Source organism: Eriocheir sinensis, chromosome 35, assembly GCF_024679095.1.
Source record: "Eriocheir sinensis breed Jianghai 21 chromosome 35, ASM2467909v1, whole genome shotgun sequence".
Taxonomy (NCBI): Eukaryota; Metazoa; Arthropoda; class Malacostraca; order Decapoda; family Varunidae; genus Eriocheir; species Eriocheir sinensis.
In genome coordinates this window covers 5,913,647-5,931,845 of record NC_066543.1, presented here as the reverse complement: position 1 = coordinate 5,931,845, position 18,199 = coordinate 5,913,647, and the positions used below count along the sequence as shown (strand labels likewise).

General features: G+C 45.0%; 1 protein-coding gene across 1 annotated transcript in view; it reads right to left on the bottom strand.

The window, feature by feature from the left end:
* Nucleotides 1-18,199, bottom strand: part of LOC127007547 (contactin-3-like) — a 249,851-nt gene that overhangs the window by 68,391 nt on the left and 163,261 nt on the right. Inside the window, exon 5 of the mRNA XM_050878716.1 lies at nt 93-308. Coding sequence (XP_050734673.1) covers nt 93-308 — 216 coding nt within the window. The remainder of the gene's footprint in view (nt 1-92; nt 309-18,199) is intronic.

Genomic DNA, 18,199 nt, shown 5'->3' with positions numbered 1-18,199 from the left:
CCGGACACCCACTGCTAGCTGTCGTTTACGGCCGGCGGGAAGTGGCTGTGTCCTGTGTATGTGCACGTGCATATGTACCGTTGCATACTCACTGTGTATCTTGACGTGCACACTGCGGTCGATGGGCGGCGAGAGCGGGTTGTTCTCGGAGCGGCACGTGAGCGGCTGCTGCACCAGGGCGCGGGTCAGCGGGCCAACCACAAGCTCGTTGACCGTCTGCGGCGCCGCGCGGGAGTCGTTGAGCACGTGACTCGTGTTGTCCAGGAGCTCCAGGCCCTGCCACCACGTGACCACCGGCGGGGGGAAGCCTGGGGGGGGAGAGAGGAGGGGAGTGAGTGAGGGTTGCCGCTGAAGGAGGTGGATAAAAAAAGAAAAATAGAAAAGACAACAGGTACCTAGACATTTTTCAGTCTAAGGTGGACCGGGAATGGAGTAAAAAAATGAGATGAGGTATAAATAGTGAAAAAAAACAAGGTAAAATAACGCCTCTCTGCCAGCCTCCGACAAGAAATACTGGAAAACACCGTGAGTATGTAAAGGCTACGAAAATAAAGGAGTAGAAAATAAGTACGAAAACCACACCTTTACCCTCCCCACACAGCGACAAGAAACACAGACAAGACACGAACAGACACCGTGCGTACGTAGAGGCTGACATGATAATTATAATAAAATGAGAAATGAAACAAAATGTAGGTGAGCAGTTTGTACGTAGCAGCGATATGTCGGAGAGAAAAGAAAAAAAAAGTGTAAATGCGTTATATCTACCTTCATAATTCCCGACCCGATACAGTTACCCTATGAATTATTTATCTAAAGTATTTGTGCCCGAAAATGAAGGTAAAACTTTATAATCTACCTACTCACTTTTTCTCCTACCTGACCACTTTTTCCCTACTTACGCACTTATTTTCCTACCTACTCATATATCTTCCAACCTACCCATTTGTCTTATTCCTATCCATGTTTTTTTCCTGCCTGGCCACTTTTCTTGCAACCTACCCACTTTTCTTCCTACTATTACGTCCTGCATCATTTCACTTTTTTCAGAATACGTTTCTTCTCGTAAAAAAAATCTCAGCGTTGTTAGCTCCCTAATTCAATATCGTTAATACCTGTGTAAGATTATATTGCAAATCCCGCTCGAGGAACAACGCAACATAACCCCACCACATCATTCTCTCGTTAAAGTGGCGGCAGTGCTGAGTCCCCGCCGCCCCTCAAAGCCTCCTCCCTCCCTGGCTGCCCACACACACTCGCCAAGCCTTAGCCGGAGCCAATTTCATGTTTGCACCGGTATTACATCAGCCTGTTTGGCGGGACTTGGTCAGGCGCTGCGTGAACATGTAGCTGAATCACGCGCAGATGGAATTCAGAAAGTGTGCGTAGTTGTTGCTCCCATCGTCACGGCAATGCAGAAAGTTAGCGAGTCATGATGTATTGCTCCATCGCGGCGGCTCAGTATATGAGAGAGAGAGAGAGAGAGAGAGAGAGAGAGAGAGAGAGAGAGAGAGAGAGAGAGAGAGAATGCTCAACGTGGGCAGAGCTGGAGCACAAGAAAAATATATAAACGTCGGGAGGAGGAGGAGGAGGCGGCGATAAAAGAGCCATGAAACCTAGTGGAGGAGGCGAGAGAAAATACTTTACTGTAGCGGGGAGAACTAGTATTGAGTAAGGAGAAGGGAATGGCCGTAAGCAAGGAGGTAGAAAAATAATATATGTTAGTGTTCAAGCAATGGTAAAAATCCCTAGTTTTGCATGTAGACGAGGGGAGGAACTTAAATCTGTCCGGCAGATAAAAGAGCCGGGAGAAAATCTTGTGTGTGGAGAGGAAGAGGAAAACGGAAAATGTGGATCAAATGGAAAAGTGGAGATGAAAAAAAGGGAGAGCAGTGTCGATGTTTTTTGGCCGTGGGGAAAATTAGTGCAGAGAAAAGTAGGAAGAGAAATATGACGAGGAGGGAAGAAATAGAAGAAAATGAACAGGAAAAGTTATGGAAAACGAGAATTGAAGGAAAGAATGACGGATAGGAATGGAAGAGAAAGGAATGAAGGAATAGATGAAGAAAAGAGACGGCGGATATGAAAAAAAAAATGGAGGATAGAAAAGAGAACTAAAGAAGGAATGGAAGACAAAGGAAGGAAGGAAGACAATTAATAAAAGAAGGAAAATAAAGGAACGTGGAGAAATGAAAAGAAGAGAGAAGAAACAAAGGGATGATATAGAAAGAAGGAAGAAAGGTAGGACTAAAGAACGAATGGAAAACGAAAGAAGAAATGAAGAAAACCAACAGAAGAAGAAGACAGGCAAGGGAACGTGGAGAAAATAGCTAAGCAGATAAGAGGAAGACAAGCAGTTCATGACAAGACTATCTATTAATGCTCTAGTCTAGACCCTCCTTCAGGTCACTGCTACAAATAGAAGGAAAACACAGGCAGAAAGAAAACTCCTCCCTCCCTGGCAATCACTTAGGCACAGGGGAGGAAGGAAAATTACAGGATAAAACACCTGCGTCAAACAATAACAGAAATGCATATATCAGAGAGGGAAAGGACATTCTGCTTACACGTACTGACGAAGAGATAGAGAACAAAGCTTTAGAGGAGGAGAAAGACTGAAAAATACAGATCGCAAAAGAAAGAGAATAATACTAGTGTCGAACAAGAAAGAGAATAGTGGAAAGACGAGTCTGAAGATGAGTAGATTGAGGAAGAGAATAATAGAAGGAAATGTAGGCAGAGAAGGAGGAAATAGAGGAAACACAGGAAGATAAGAAGGAGGAAAAGTTAACAAAGGAACAATTAGAGAAGTTAGGAAAAGAAGTAGGGAGAAATGGAAGAAAAATGAGAGAAAATGTCGGAGAAAAGAAAATGGAAAATAACATTTAGAGGAAAATGGGAAGAGAGATATGCAGAGAAAGAAGAAATGGAGGAAAGAGGAGAGAGGAAACAGAAAAACGGAGGAAAATAAGAGAAAATGAAATAAAACTCGGAGGAACCAGATAGCGAAGAAAATGAAATAAAAATGGAAATACAAGTTAGAGGGAAAATAGGAAGGGAGGGAGATAGCGAAAGAGGAAATGGAGAAAAGAGAAGAGAAAAAAGGCAAAGAAAAGAAAAAAAATGGGAATAAAAGTTGAAGGAAAATAGGAGAAAGAGATAAAGCAGAAAAGAGGAAAATGGAGGAAAGAGGAGAAAGAAAAACGCGAAGAAAAAAAGAAAAAAACTGGGAGGAAATAAATGGGGAAGAAAAGAAAAGAATAGAATAAAAGTTTGATGAAAATAAGAAGGAAGGTAGGCAGAGGAGGAAATGGAGGAAAGGGGAGAGAGAAAAATGCGGAAAAAAAAATAAAATCGAAATTAAATAGTCAGAGAAAAAAAGAGATGGAGGAAAGAAGGGAACGAAATTGGCGAGGAAAAGAAAAAAAATGTGAATAAAAGTTAAAGAAAAATAATAAAGAGGAAATGGAGAAAAGAGAAGAGAGAAAAAGGCGGAGAAAAGACAAAAAGAAAAATGGGAATAAAAGTTAAAGAAAAATAATAAAGAGGGAGACAGAGAAAGAAGAAATGGAGGAAAGAAAAGAAAGAAAATGGCGGAGAAAAGACCAAAAAAAGAAAAATGGGAAGAAAAGTTAAAGAAAAATAATAAAGAGGGAGACAGAGAAAGAAGAAATGGAGGAAAGAAGAGAAAGAAAATGGCGGAGAAAAGACAAAAAAAAAGAAAAATGTGAATAAAAGTTAATGCCCCAGATAATGCCGCCTTTCCGGGGCCATAAGAGCCAATATGTGCCCCACGCCTCACTTCCCTTCATTCACCCGCCGCCTCCTTCACCCACTCACCCACTTACAAACTCACCCACCTACCGCTCCTCTCAACCACTTTACTCAATCACCATCACCTCACCGACTCGCCAATCCACTTATCACTCCTTTTATCCTCTTCTCCACCTCCCCCTTCCAATCATTTAACTCATCCACCACCCACTCCACCGACTCGCCAACCCACTCATCACACACCCTTTTCATCCACTTCCCTCATCCACTTGCTCCCCACTTCATCTAATCCACTTCCACTACACTTTTACTTACCGAGCTTTTCATCCACTTCTCTCATCCACTAGCCACCTCACCGACCCACTTATTACTCCTCTCATCCACTTCCTTCACCCACTCGCACACACTACCTCCCCCATTCAACCACTTAACTCATCCACCAGTCACTCCACCGATTTGCCAGCCCACTCATCACCCCTTTCATCCACTTCCCTCACCCACTTCCCCACCTACAACTCCACTCACCCACTTCAAGCTTCCGAACAAGGTGGTGGTGGTGGTGGTGATATTGGTGTGGTGGTGGTGGTGGTGGTTGCTCGTAAATGTCTCCAGGTCTCCTCCACCTCCACCTCTACCTCCTCCTCCTCGTACACAAACACCCCCCCCTACACACAGACACACACACACAAACACATCGTCACGCGGCTGTATATGGAATAAATAAAAGTCAAAGTCAATCACGTAATCATATTTGGTGGACAGCCAGGATTGAGAGAGAGAGAGAGAGAGAGAGAGAGAGAGAGAGAGAGAGAGAGAGAGAGAGAGAGAGAGAGAGAGAGAGAGAGAGAGAGAGAGAGAGAGAGAGAGAGAGAGAGAGAGAGAGAGAGAGAGAGAGAGAGAGAGAGAGAGAGAGAGAGAGAGAGAGAGAGAGAGAGAGAGAGAGAGAGAGAGAGAGAGAGAGAGAGAGAGAGAGAGAGAGAGAGAGAGAGAGAGAGAGAGGTAATGAGGCAAAATTTATAAGAATGTCAAAGTTCCGTCACTGAAAAATTGCTTTAGTTGATCCCACGCAACAAAGTCATCAAGGAGAAGAAGACGAAGAGGAAGAAAATGGGAAAATGATAAGTTAGTGAAGAGGAGTGGGTGGAGGAGGATGGAGAAGAAAAGAAAAGGGAAAGTGTCAAGGGAGATGTGCGTGAGGTGGAGTGGATAGGCGGCTGAGGAAGAGAGAAGACGAAGACATGTGTGGAGTAGAGACAGAGGTGGAGGAGAGGTGGAAAGAAAGAAAATATTTGTGGAGTGTAGAGAGAGGTGGAGGTAAGGAAGACAAAGAAAAATGTGGAAAGAGGTGGAGGAAAGGAGGGAAGGAAGAAAAATGTGGAGTAGAGGTAGATGTGGAGGAAGGGAGGGAAGGAAGAAGGTAAATGTGGAGTAGAGACAGAGGTGGAGGAACGGAGAGAAGGAAGAAGATAAATGTGGAGTAGACAAAGATAGAGGAAATGAGGGGAGTAAGAGGAAGAGAAATGTGGAGTAGAGACAGGTGGATAAAAGGGAGAGGAAGAATGACGAAGAAAAATGTGGACAGGTGGAGGAGAGGATGGAAGATGAACATGACTTATTAGGTGGGGAGAGGAGGTAGGAAGGAGTAATAGATCTGTAAGTGGAGTGGAAAGGAGGAGAAGGAGGAGGAGGAAGAGGAGGAGTAGGTAGATAGGCGAAGGAAGAGGTACCGAGGGAAAGAACAGCTGGGCATGAAGTGGAGAAAAGAGAGGAAGTAAATCAAGAAGTGGAAGAGGGAACGCCCAAGAAAAGTGGAGTGAGAGACAGAATGTGGAAGAAAGAGCTAATAAAGAAACTGGTCACGGATATGGAAGAGAGAAGAGAAGATAAGAAGGAAATGGAGAATCTGAGAGGAGAAGAAGAAGAAGAAGGAGAAGGAGAAAAAGAAGAAGAGCATGCAGAGGCAGAAGAAGAAAAAGAAGAATATGAAGAAAAAGATTATAAAGTAGAAAAATGAGGAAAAGGAAGAAAAAAAGAGGGGAAAGAGGGGAAGAAAAAATAGAAAAAGAAAAAGATGAAGAAAAGAAAAGAAAAAGAAGAAAAAAGGGAAGATGGAGAGGAGACGATCAGAAGTGTGGAGAAGAGAAGCGAAGGGAAAAGGAAGGAAGAGGAGAAAACATGATAAAGGAGTTTAGAGGAAAGATGAAAAAAAAGAACTGAATCAGATAGTGGAGAGTGGAGAGAGAGTGGAATGAGAGTGACAGGTGGAGGTGCAGAAGTGGAGAGCAAACTAATGATTGTTTAAGTGGAGAGGCAAAAAAAAAAAAAAGGCGGAAGAGATTAGAGAAAACAGAGTAAAAAAAGAGGCGGAAAAGTGTAAGAAGAGAAATGTGGAGGAGAGAGAGAGAGAGAGAGAGAGAGAGAGAGAGAGAGAGAGAGAGAGAGAGAGAGAGAGAGAGAGAGAGAGAGAGAGAGAGAGAGAGAGAGAGAGAGAGAGAGAGAGAGAGAGAGAGAGAGAGAGAGAGAGAGAGAGAGAGAATCAGACCAATAAATGATACCAGTAATCTCGAGTGAAGTTTCTCATGGCGGAGGAGGAGGAGAAGGATGAGGAGGAAGAAGAAAAACAAAGGAAAAAGCGAAGCAACACTACAATATCACTTCTTTTGCCTCTGTGTTGTGCAAGAAGTTACATCGGGTGAGTGCATTGGCTCTTCATTAGGAGGAGGAGGAGGAGGAGGAGGAAGAAAATGAGGGAGAAGAAAACATCAAAGGAGTAAAAAAAAAAGTGTGAGGGAGAAAAAAAGACAACAGGGAAGAAAACTGAAAGGGGAGGAGGAGGAGGATAAAGGGAAGGAGAAGACATATTTGGCAGGATAGGAAAAGAAGTAGAAAGAAAGGCAAAGGGATGTGGAGGAGGAGGATGAGGAGGAAGAGGAGGAAGAGGAAGAACAGGAGGGACATAAGCGTCAAGGTGTATGTAGGTTCCCTCCCTCTTTATTCCTCCGTACCTCACCTTTCCTCCTCAGTACCTCCTCTTTATTTTTCCTCCCCTCCACGCTTCCTCTTTCTCTCTTCAATTTCCTTTTCCTCCTCAGAGTCTACATTGCACCTTCTCTCTCTCAACACTTCCTCTTTATTCCTCCTCCCTCCCTTCTACTCCTCCTCTTTCTTTATCTGAGCTTTCTTTTTCTTAGCCACTCTCTCACCTCTCTTCCTCTTTCCTCTTTAATGTCCTTCCTCTTTCTCCTTTCTCTTTCCTCTCTCCTTTTTCTTTCTCCTTCCTCTTTCTTTCCTCTTTACTTTCTCCTTCCTCTTTCTCCTTCTATATTCCTCTATTTCCTTTCAATTTTCACCTCATCTTTTCTCATTAGCTCCTCTTTATTCTCCCTCCTTCCCATTCTCCTCTTCCTCGTTTCTCCTTTCCTCCACTTTCTCTCTTCCACCTCACCATCTCTTCTCTCCGCCACCCTCGCCCTCCACTTAATCTTCATAAGTAAGAGAGAGAGAGAGAGAGAGAGAGAGAGAGAGAGAGAGAGAGAGAGAGAGAGAGAGAGAGAAACTTCTACTTTAACCTTTCCAAGCATTATTTTACTTTATTTTTCCCTCCTTATTTTATTTTCTCTCTTCTTCTCTTCTTTCTTATATTATTTTCCTCTTTTCTATTCCTTTCATTTCTTTGCTTATTTTAACTTTCCTTCCATATCATCCTCTCTCTCTCCTCGCCTCTCTTCGTCCTTCCCCTTCTCGAAACCTTCATTTAACTACTTCCCGTATATTTCTTTTCTTTAATTTTCGCTTCCTTCCCTTTCCTTTCCATTCCTTTCTTTGTGTCCTTTCATCTCGTTTTCATTCTTTACTGTTATTTTCGTATCTCATCTTCCCTTCTATCCTCTCCACTCTCCTCCTTCCCTTCCCTTCCCATCAATTTCCCTCCCTCCCCTTCTATTGTTTTATCTGCGGACAAGGCGTGTGTTGAGGTCCACATTCCTTGAAGGCCTAACACCCCCCTTCCCCCATCACACACACACACACACACTCACTAAGTACTCCTATCTTCCACTGCAACCCTTTCATATCCTTCAGCAACTTTCTATTATCGCTATTCAATTCCTTGCGCCTCCGTGTAGTGGTTAGCACGGTTAGCTACAAATTCGCAGGCCAGGCTTCCATATTCCGTCCAATGTATTCTGCGCGCATCCCTCCTAGCTGTTCATCCTTCCTTTCGGGTTCGTCAGTAAAGGGATATACCTTGGGATACCTGGCGAAGGTAGTCTGTGGTAGCCCTGATGTCACACTTGTCCGTCTGTGTGTGTGTTGGGGGGGGGGGGGGGGAGAGCATAGGGGATGTGAAAGGGCAATATAGCGTGAGGGTATAGGAGGGAAGGGAGAGGAGAGAGTGGGAAGGGAGTAGCAAGAGGGGAAGGAGAGGGAGTGGGTAAGGGACACATGGTCAAGGAGAAGGAGATAAATGCCGACGAAAAACACAGGTACAGTGCATCTACCTGACATTATATACCCTCCCACCCCATCACTTCCCGGCCCACCCCTGTGACCTAATTAATCCCCAGGTAAAGAAACTGAGAGATTGCAGGTATTAGCTTAGGAGGGGAAGTGTGTGTGTGTGTGTGTGTGTGTGTGTGTGTGTGTGTGTGTGTGTGTGTCTCTGTGTGTGTGTGTGTGTGTGTGTGTGTGTGTGTGTGTGTGTGTGTGTGTGTGTGTGTGTGTGTGTGTCTCTGTGTGTGTGTGTGTCTCTGTGTGTGTGTGGGGGTGGGTCCATCTGCTCGCTTTTTATGTATGTACGTATGTATGTATGTATGTATGTATGTATGTATGCGTGAACAACTCCCCCACTATGGCGCAGGAAGTCTCCGGGACAGCTGCACCACATTTGCACGCCTCGCCAGCTGGTGCGGGAGTCAGTCAGGTGAGTGTAGCGGCCCTGACTTAGTGCCGCGCCGTGATGCAGGACACACATAAACACATTAACACACACGTCTTGCAGCCAGGTCAAGGCGAGGTCATGCTGCTAACCTTCACCCCCTGCAAGGCCATGTTCTAACTATGAATCCTTCCTTCCTTTTACAGCTCCATTTTACCACGACCACCCCTCCCACACAAACATTGACCCCCCATACACAAACTCTGACCGCCCATACACAAACACTGACCTCCCTTACACAAACACTGACCTCCCTTACACAAACACTGACCTCCCTTACACAAACACTGACCTCCCTTACACAAACACTGACCTCCCTTACACAAACACTGACCCCCCACACACAAACACTGACCCCTCACACACAAACACTGACCTCCCTTACACAAACACTGACCTCCCTTACACAAACACTGACCTCCCTTACACAAACATGCACCGTCTTGTAGCCATGGCGGGCAGAGGTCAAACTGATACTTCCCCTTCATTGCGTAAGACTCAATTCTAACCCTGAGTCTTTCCCTTCCTCCGCCCCTTCATCCCATACATGGAACCGATCCCTTGACTCATCCCTTATACACAGTAGCTCTAACACTGCCTCCCTCTCCTCCCTTTAACCTTCATCCCCACTCTCCCCTCCAGTCCTGCAGCGTCCTACCTTCCCATGCCTCTCCCTCCCTATCTCCTTTGCCATCACTATCACCATTCCCTTGACACATTCCCGCCGGCCCCTCCCTCTGCCTTTCCCTCACCCATCATTTTTAGCAGTTTCCGGGTACCGTCGCTGCAGCCTCGTCCGTACACTTAAAGAGCGTCCTATGCACTATTTCATCTTTTAGCATCCTGTCTTCCTCCCACTCGCTCTTCTCAGCACCAGAATTATCATCACCATACTTACGCTTCATTCTCCGAGCCTCCCTTCCTCTTCACTATCACCGCTAACTACATCACCATCAGTCATGCATCTTCCTTCCCATCCACCTACATCACTATCATAATCACCATCTCAATCAAGACGCGTCCTCCTTACCTTCCTCCCTCCCTCCCTCGGTCACTCCCCTGGCATCATGACCCTCTTCACCATTACCTCCTCGCTGGGTCGTCTTAGGGCGCCTCAGTGTAGCCGTGTGGTGGTCCTTAACAAGCCTGGTCATGCCCCCGAGGCCCCAGCATCCCCCTCCTACCCCCACCCCCTCCCGCCGCGGCCCTGGACACGGGATATCACGGCCCCTGAACTGACCTGTATTTCCGCGGGACGCCCACTTGAATATTTATGAGCGTATGCCTGTGCACGCGCGTGTGTGTGTGTGTGTGTGTGTGTGTGTGTGTGTGTGTGTGTGTGTGTGTGTAGGGGAGCGAAGGGATGGGGAAGGGCAATATACGTAGCGTGAGGGTATAGGAGGGGAGAGGAGAGAGTGGGAAGGGAGTAGCAAGAGGAGGAGGAGGGGGAGTGGGTAAGGGAAGGAAAGGACGCGCTAGTAATTTCCGCGCCGGGGGAGTGTAAATACATGTGGATTATTCCTGTTATCCCCAAAGTTGTTCAGATTGTTTAGATTATTTCGCCCGAGTAATGGAACTTTAGCAGAATCAAATTAAGGTAAACGGTGGTTCCCGCATCCCATTCCAGAGATAGCGACGCGGGACACTGAGTGGGCGTCAAGTCACTGCTGAAACGGGAGGGAATATGCTCCGGCCGCGCCATTCCCGTGTTATTTGACTGCGAAAGGTTCCGTTAAGCACACGCCACGCTGCGGTTTGGCTCTTCTTTGTATCTCTATCGCAAGTTTTTATCTGGAAATGGCATTCGGAGGCCGGGGATGTTTTCCGCTAAACTCCCGAGGGGGACACTGGCGGCGCCCGAATGTGTGCCGTCTCCCTCCCCTGCCGCCGCCGCAACTGTTCTCGCCGCCGCCTCACCCGGACGTGTGAACTTGCGGGCAATCTGGGTGCATGGCCTCGGGGACGGCGGTGTGCTGCGGAGGTTACGTTCTTGTTGTTGTTGGTCGGGGGGAGGGAGAAGACGCAAAGGCGGTGAGGTGTTGTGATGGTGCTGGTGAACGTACTGAAGTTATGGCGGGGGCGGTGAGGTGTTGTGAGTAAGGTCGGTATTAAGAATTTCGCTTCTCACAAGGTCGGTATTAAGAATTTCGCTTCTCACATCAGCTATTTCTAAAGGTCAAAGAGGGGGTCATCCGGGTTCTAATGAATGTTTCTTCAGGTTCACGGTACAGAAGAAGGGTCAAACTACCACCAGGGTCATAAAACTACTCCCGGAAATCCCCACAACTCCGACGAACGCCTTGTCAAATAGGTGTTCTTAGGCGGCGAAATGTCTTATGATGCGACCCCAATAAATGTCATGCGACCCCAATAAATGTCATGGTGTCGTGTGGCGGTATTGATGATGGGACTGAGTGTAATTATACGGTGGTGTCACGGCTAAACTGACGCTTTGGAGGTGACGTGGTGTCGGGGTGAATGTGCCGGCGTTGTGGGGATGTTAGGGCTGTGTGGTGATGATGTGGTGTCGTGTGTGATGCGCTGACGCTATGGTATTGATACTGTTAGTGTATATGTGTTAAGGCTGGCGGTGTGACTGAGGTACTGATGCTGGTGTGTTGGTGTTGTATCCGAGAGTTTTGAGGGAGTGGTGTTGGTGCAGTGTTGTCTTAAAGGTGAAGGCACTGTGGGGGGGTTGCCTGTTCTCTCATGCACGGAGGCATTAGCCATGAAATTTATATTGGTTAGAATGTGTGAATATTATGTTGTGCAGACTCAGTGATGCCTCATGAATAACAGCGTGAAAGAAAGCAACTGTGAATCCAGGTAAAACACACTAACCCTGGTTGTGAGGTGCTCTGTGTTCAAGGTCAGGTTTGCGACGAGAAGCGAATTGCAATGTTTGAATGACCTTGACTTTAATGTAAATTGGTAGAAGTCAAAACAAAATTACAAAACTAAGAATGCTTTTTTTTACCCGGTAGCTGCGGGGATCATGTTTTTTAAAGGTCCCTCCAAGCGAGAAAAATGAGAAAAAATCACCCCTCATACAAACCATTTCATAATATATATCAAAGCATTTGTGATCAGATTATGTACTATCTATTTTGGGAGGTTTATATCATGGCACAAATTTGGCCCGTCGCTGCTACCAGGTTAAGTCAAATTTCCCTTTCCACTGAGCGGCAAGACGTGCGTGGGAAGGTTGTGGTCGAGGGAACTACCATCGTGTGTTGAACTGGCGAGGAAGTCAAAATTTAATACCAGTTTGGATGGAAACAAATTAGTGATTAGACTAATGAGTTTAATGCTGCGACTTAAAACGTTAACATATGAGGGAAAGTGACGGAGTGTGAGGTTCGTGTGTTGGGGGGTGGGGGTGAGGAGGTGGGGATGAGTGAGGGTCGTGGAGGCTTGTGTATTGTGGAGCCATTTGCGTGCACGACGAAGGGGAGGAGAGTGGAAGGTGAGGTGAGGTGAGGGGAGGGAAGGGGAGGGAAAGGAGTGGTTGGTGGCACTTCCTGCATGAAGCCAATGCGCGGTGCAAACATGTAATCGGCAGGGAAATGGTTCCTTATGAATATCATGTTTGTTGCAAGCGAGAGTGGTTCCGGCGGCCATGACCTTATATGTTTGCTGCCGGCACGGAGGGGGGAGGGGGGGAGGAGGAAATATGAAAACAAGGATGAATAGGCAACATGTAGTCTTGCTGTACAACTACGCTGCTTGCTCTAGTGATATAATTTATTTGTATGATCTTCGGCGACCTGCATAACAGATCGAAATACTTGCTGTGTGATGTCACGGAAACGTTCACAAATTAGTTTATCGTTTTTGCATTAATTACTCCTGGAGGACGTTTGTTAGAATGACGGATGATTAATCGAAAGAAAAACTTGCTCACATTAATAAATACCCTCGTTTGTATCGCCAAAATGCTGTGTTTGGTTGACGTTTTGAAGTGATTTTCTTATTTGTGACATGTAGAGGCTTACGAGGAAGAGGAGGAGGAGGAGGAGCAGGAGGAGGAGGAGCAGGAGGAGGAGGAGCAGGAGGATGATGGAGAAGGAGGAAGGAGGAGGAGGACGACGACAAATATAATGGGGCGTACAAGACGTCTGTTCAAGATCTATTTTGGATGTCTTATAATTACGATGAAAAAGATAAGAACGTAGAAGCCAGGGGAGAGAGATGACAAGGAGGAGAAGCGGCAGCGATGTCTGGAGTGAGTGGAAAGACTTGCGTAAACAGGGAAGATGAAAGACATCAAGCAAGAGACGAAACTTCGGGCGACGGATAATGACAAACCCGGAAAAGAGGGATTAATGATGAAAAATTGAGGAGAAGGAGGAAGAGGAGGAGATGAATGAAGAAAAAGAAGAAAAGAAGAGAGAAGAAGAGAAGGAGGAGGAGATGAATGAAGAAAAAGAAGAACGAAGAAGAGAAGGAGGAGGAGGAGAAGATGAATGAAGAAAAAGAAGAAAAGAAGAAAAGAAGGGGGAGGAGATGAATGAAGAAAAAGAAGAACGAAGAAGAGAAAGAAGAGGAGGAGGAGGAAGAGAATATTGTGGGGAAAGAGGTAGTCTGCACTGTATTGAGATAATCGAAAAATATATATAAAAAAAAAAATTTAATTATCTTCCTTCTTCCTCCACAACATTCCCTAACATTCCTCCTCATTCTTGACAATGTGTATCCCTCTATGCACCATCCCACACCCTTTCCTTCCTTCCTTCCTTCCTTTCCACCCACGCATTTCTCCTCCCTCTCCCACTCCATACACTACGCTACACTACCCTACGCCCCTGTCCACCCAGCAGTGAATGGGTACCAGGTATTAATCGGGGGTTGTGTCCCGTCTCCTGTAATCTGTTCCCTTCTCCTATTATTTCTTCCCCTTCTGTCTCTCTCCGGCATAATGACCACAGATGTTGCGCCGACTAAACGAAACTTTCCAACTTCCATTTCTCACCATCATCCCTCTTCCTTCTTTCTCTTTTCCTCCTTTTTCTGTTTCTCTTCCACCATTTCGTACACCCTCCCTCTCTCCCTCTCACATCATCCTTTCTTAGCATTTCTTTTTCCCTTCTGTTTCTCCCACACTATCCCTCCACCAATCATTTCCCACAGCCTTCCTCTTTCTCCTCCACTCCCTCTCTCACCCCTCACCTTACGCACTCCCATCCTCCTCTCCTTTCTCCCTTCTCGCCCCTAATAAGAACGCACGTCATCAGCAGCCTCAACACACCCCACTCACACCTCAGGAACGGTCACACACACACTCTCCAGGGACCTGAGGCAAAGGAAATGACGAAGGAAGGCTTTTGGGAATGAGGCAGATTAAGGGGAAATAAGATGTGGGTGGATTCAGTTGGAAAAGATGGAAAAAAAGGGAATAGGAGGGAATGTAAGGGAGAAGGAGAAACTGAAGAAATGGTTGATGATAAGGGGGTGAAGATAGAAAATGTATACTTATGAATGACGGCCCTCTCAACAATCACTCACTCACTCACTCACCCACCCAATCAAGCTTACATAACTCCGTCCACTCACTCACCACTCACTCACAGCCCTCCCATGCACATCAATACCCGGCCTCTACTCATCCCACTCACTCAGTCATTCATGGTTCGTATGACTGCCTGCCCACTCACTATCCCACTCCCACTCTGTCACTCACACTCACTCTCACTCATGGTTCGTTAGACTACCTACCCACTCACTATTCCTCTCTCACTCACACTCACTCACTCACTTATTCATGGTTCCTACGACTACCTGCCCACTCCCTCTCCCCCATAACCCTCTCCGGCGTCACCCCCACCCCACTCCCACTCATTCACCCACTTACCCCCAACGAGAAATAAGCGGAAGATGTCAGAATATGCGTCCTTCGTGGCCTCCCTCGGGACCGTCCCTCGGGGTGAGACACGTTCAGGAGACAAATTACTGATAAAAGGCCTCATCTCGCACCAAGGACCCCGCCCCGAGAGAAAAGGCCGAGAGAGAAGGAGGGAGGCATTTAGGTTAGGAGGAAAAAAAATAGTGCCGTGGGAGGGGAAAATGAAGAGCAGGGGAGGAAAATGGGAACACAAACTATATAAAAAAGGGGATAATGTTGGAGGAAAATAGAAAATAAAGCTTGGCATAAAAAAAAAAAACACCTATGAAAGATTGGGAAAAAAAATGGTGTCGTGAGATTATAAAAAAAGGGAAAGCAAAGGAAGGAAAATATTACCACGAAGTTAAAAAAAAAATATATGAAATAGTAAGAGAAAAAACTGGGGCTAAGAGAAAAAAAATGAACAAAGGAGAAAAAAAATATAAATACGAAAAAAATGTGTTGGAGTTACTTATTGATGTCAAGGAAAAGTGTAAATAAACAATGGATAAGCAGAGAGACGATAACCAGGAGAAGAAAAGGTGACAAAGAGAGAGAGAGAGAGAGAGAGAGAGAGAGAGAGAAAGAGAGAGAGAGAGAGAGAGAGAGAGAGAGAGAGAGAGAGAGAGAGAGAGAGAGAGAGAGAGAGAGAGAGAGAGAGAGAGAGAGAGAGAGAGAGAATGTTAGGAATATAAAACTGAGCACTTATGAAAGAGAGAAAAGAGAAGGGTAAAGTCATTGCAATACGCTTATTAAAGAAAAAAATATATATAATAGTGGAATTGATTTCGAGAGTGAAGAAAAAACAAAAAACAAAAAGCAATGAAAAGGGGAAGCAATGGTGAAAGTTGAACGCTGGAGACGAACAGACAAACAAACAAAAATAAAAGATACATGATAATGGAGGAAGTTATATATATATACGTACTGAAATAATAATAAAAAAAAACATGTTGCATTATGTTACCGTCAGCTTCCAACACTCAACACGCAAAGTTTGGGTGTTTGGCGCGGAATCAAAGCGTTAGGTGGAGCTGTTCACGGCCGGCTGATGCGAAGTCAACCTTTTTGTTAATTTTGTGCATGCGATTTCTCTTAATGCGCGGTAAGTGTTCGGGCGAAGCGCAGGAAAAAAGCCTTAGACATGAACTTGCATTTGTTTTTATCTCCTCCTCTTTATATGCTAATAGAAGCGATATGGCGAGTTTCAGAGCAAAATGTTTTCCCTCCAGTGTTTTTAGTGACGGAGAGACTTGCAAAACTGAGGAATATGCGTTTTTTTTTTTTTTGGACGGTTTCTATATTTTCTTCCGTATATGTATGCTAATGGAAGGCGCATTAGGAGTTTTGAAAAGAGCCATTTTCTGCGCACTCATTGCCTTTACGAGGAATAGATGGCTGAGAATTTATACATTTTTATACTTTTTTCTTTCATACTGGAATGTTTATTTACGCGATTATTTATATTGTATTAATGAGGAACGAGAAAAAGAAGGCGGACTGAGAGAGTAATGCACGATTAAAGAACGAATATTATAGTCCCTTTTTTACTCTCACTCACTCTCACTCTTTCTCTCTCTCTCTCTCTCTTTCTCTCTCGTTTCTTCGCCCACGGATGTTTTTTTTGTTCCGCTAACGTGTGTTTCCTTGACCCGGAGCTCGCTGTGTCGTTGACCTAAAAGCGAGTCCGATTCAATATTGGTGACTCACTTTGATGATTTTTATATATTACTTTCTCCCCCCCCCACCCCACCTACCCACCCCCCTGGACACTGAAGGAAAGATACAGGAAAACAGACAAAGGGAAATCGGACGGACGAACAGACAGAAAAAGACAGACAAAAAAGGTGAAAGGACGGATATGACGAGCAGAAACAGACATACAGACAGACAGACGGGAAAGACGGAGGGACGGACATGATGGACAGAAATAGACATACTGAAAAACACGGACGGCTGGACATGACAGAGATAGACAGAGGAAGATATATACACCGCACATAAAATAAAGTTAAATATATTCCACACCTTAGTCTCAATTTACGTTTTTTCATATATTTGTCTTAGTTTCTTCTCCCTTGTGGTCGGTCTCTCTCTCTGTCTGTCTGTCTCTGTCTGTCTGTCTGTCTATCTCTCTAAATATGATCTGAGTTAGAGGGACGAAAGCCTGATATTTTTTTCTCTCCCTCTTCAGCAAGAAAAATTTAAAAAGCTTATTTCGTTCTTCTTTTCTGCTCATGCATCAAGTATTTCCTCTGCTCTGATATCCGTAACAAGTTTTCTCTCTCGCTTCTCTTCATCAAATTAGTTTATGGAGATTATATTTTTTTTGCCTGTCTTCTTCAATAAATATGTACTGAAAGAAGATTAAATATTTTTTCTGCATGTTTTAAGAGGTTTAACGCTAAGTGAAAGGGATTCGTGTTTGCATCATTCACGTATTGTTCCCTTTGCATAGAATATGATTTTACAGTTTTCCTCACAGCATATAACGTTTTTTCCATGTTGCTTTTCTTTTCTTTTTTTCTGTGGTCGAGTTTCAGATAACAACTTCCTCCGTGAAAAACCGCGAATCCTTATATCTGATTTTTCTTCCCTTCGCACAAATATTCTCTTGTCTCCCTCCCGGCGCCATTCCGTCTATCATTGGTTGGGTTTAATATAGAGGAAATTTGATCAAACATGTATTTCCACTATCTTTTTTGTGTGGAAAAATTTCATAACTTTTTTTATATTTCACCAAGTTCATGGAACGCCTTTACATATTTATTTCTCTGTGTGGTTGATATCCAATAATTTAACCAACCATCCACGTCTTTTGAATTTGGAGGAAAGTTTGCGAGGCATCCCTTGATTCCTTACACTAAGCTTGTCCGGGTATGTGGTGGCCTTAACCCTTTCCTAGAGCCGTCATCTGGCGATCAAGAATTACCCCAGACATAGCAAGAATTTCACCAAATATAGCGAAATCCCTGCGTTTCTTGTTCTAGCGCGTCAGATTTTCAAAAATTCCCCTCAATTCTTTGCAACAATCGAGAGTTCCGCGCAAGCCGCGGCGGGGCAGGATACGGCCACTTTCTTGCTGGCCGCACCTCCTCAGACCTATGGCGATGACCATTTCCTGAGCTTCCTATGAGGTAGTCTGCCAGGTGGGGGTGGATATAGAGTTCACGAGGTTACTGTTGTGTTACTGCTGCACCATAGACCATTTTAAAGCATCAATGTAGGATAAGTAAGAACTTTCTGGTATGAAAACGTCATCATCATTAGAGACAAAACAGTGAGACAATGCCATTTGACTATTTTGTCGAGAAAAGGACGTTAAGAAATTCCGTCGCATGCAGTGACACTAAGCAGCTGGGGAAATGTTCCTAATGATCTGTAGATCTCGTAATTGTGACCAAATTAACGCGTGTTGTCCTTGATAAGTGACACAATGAGAAATAGTGTTGGTTCATCTAGTCATATGAGCAAGAAAGAAGGCTCTGGCGGATCGCGGGTGGGGGGTAAAGAACGCCAGATATCGCCAGATGACGCCTCTATAGTGTACGGCAAACCCACAACACGGCGCCCTTCTCTCTCCCTACCTCACGACATGCCCGGCTAAT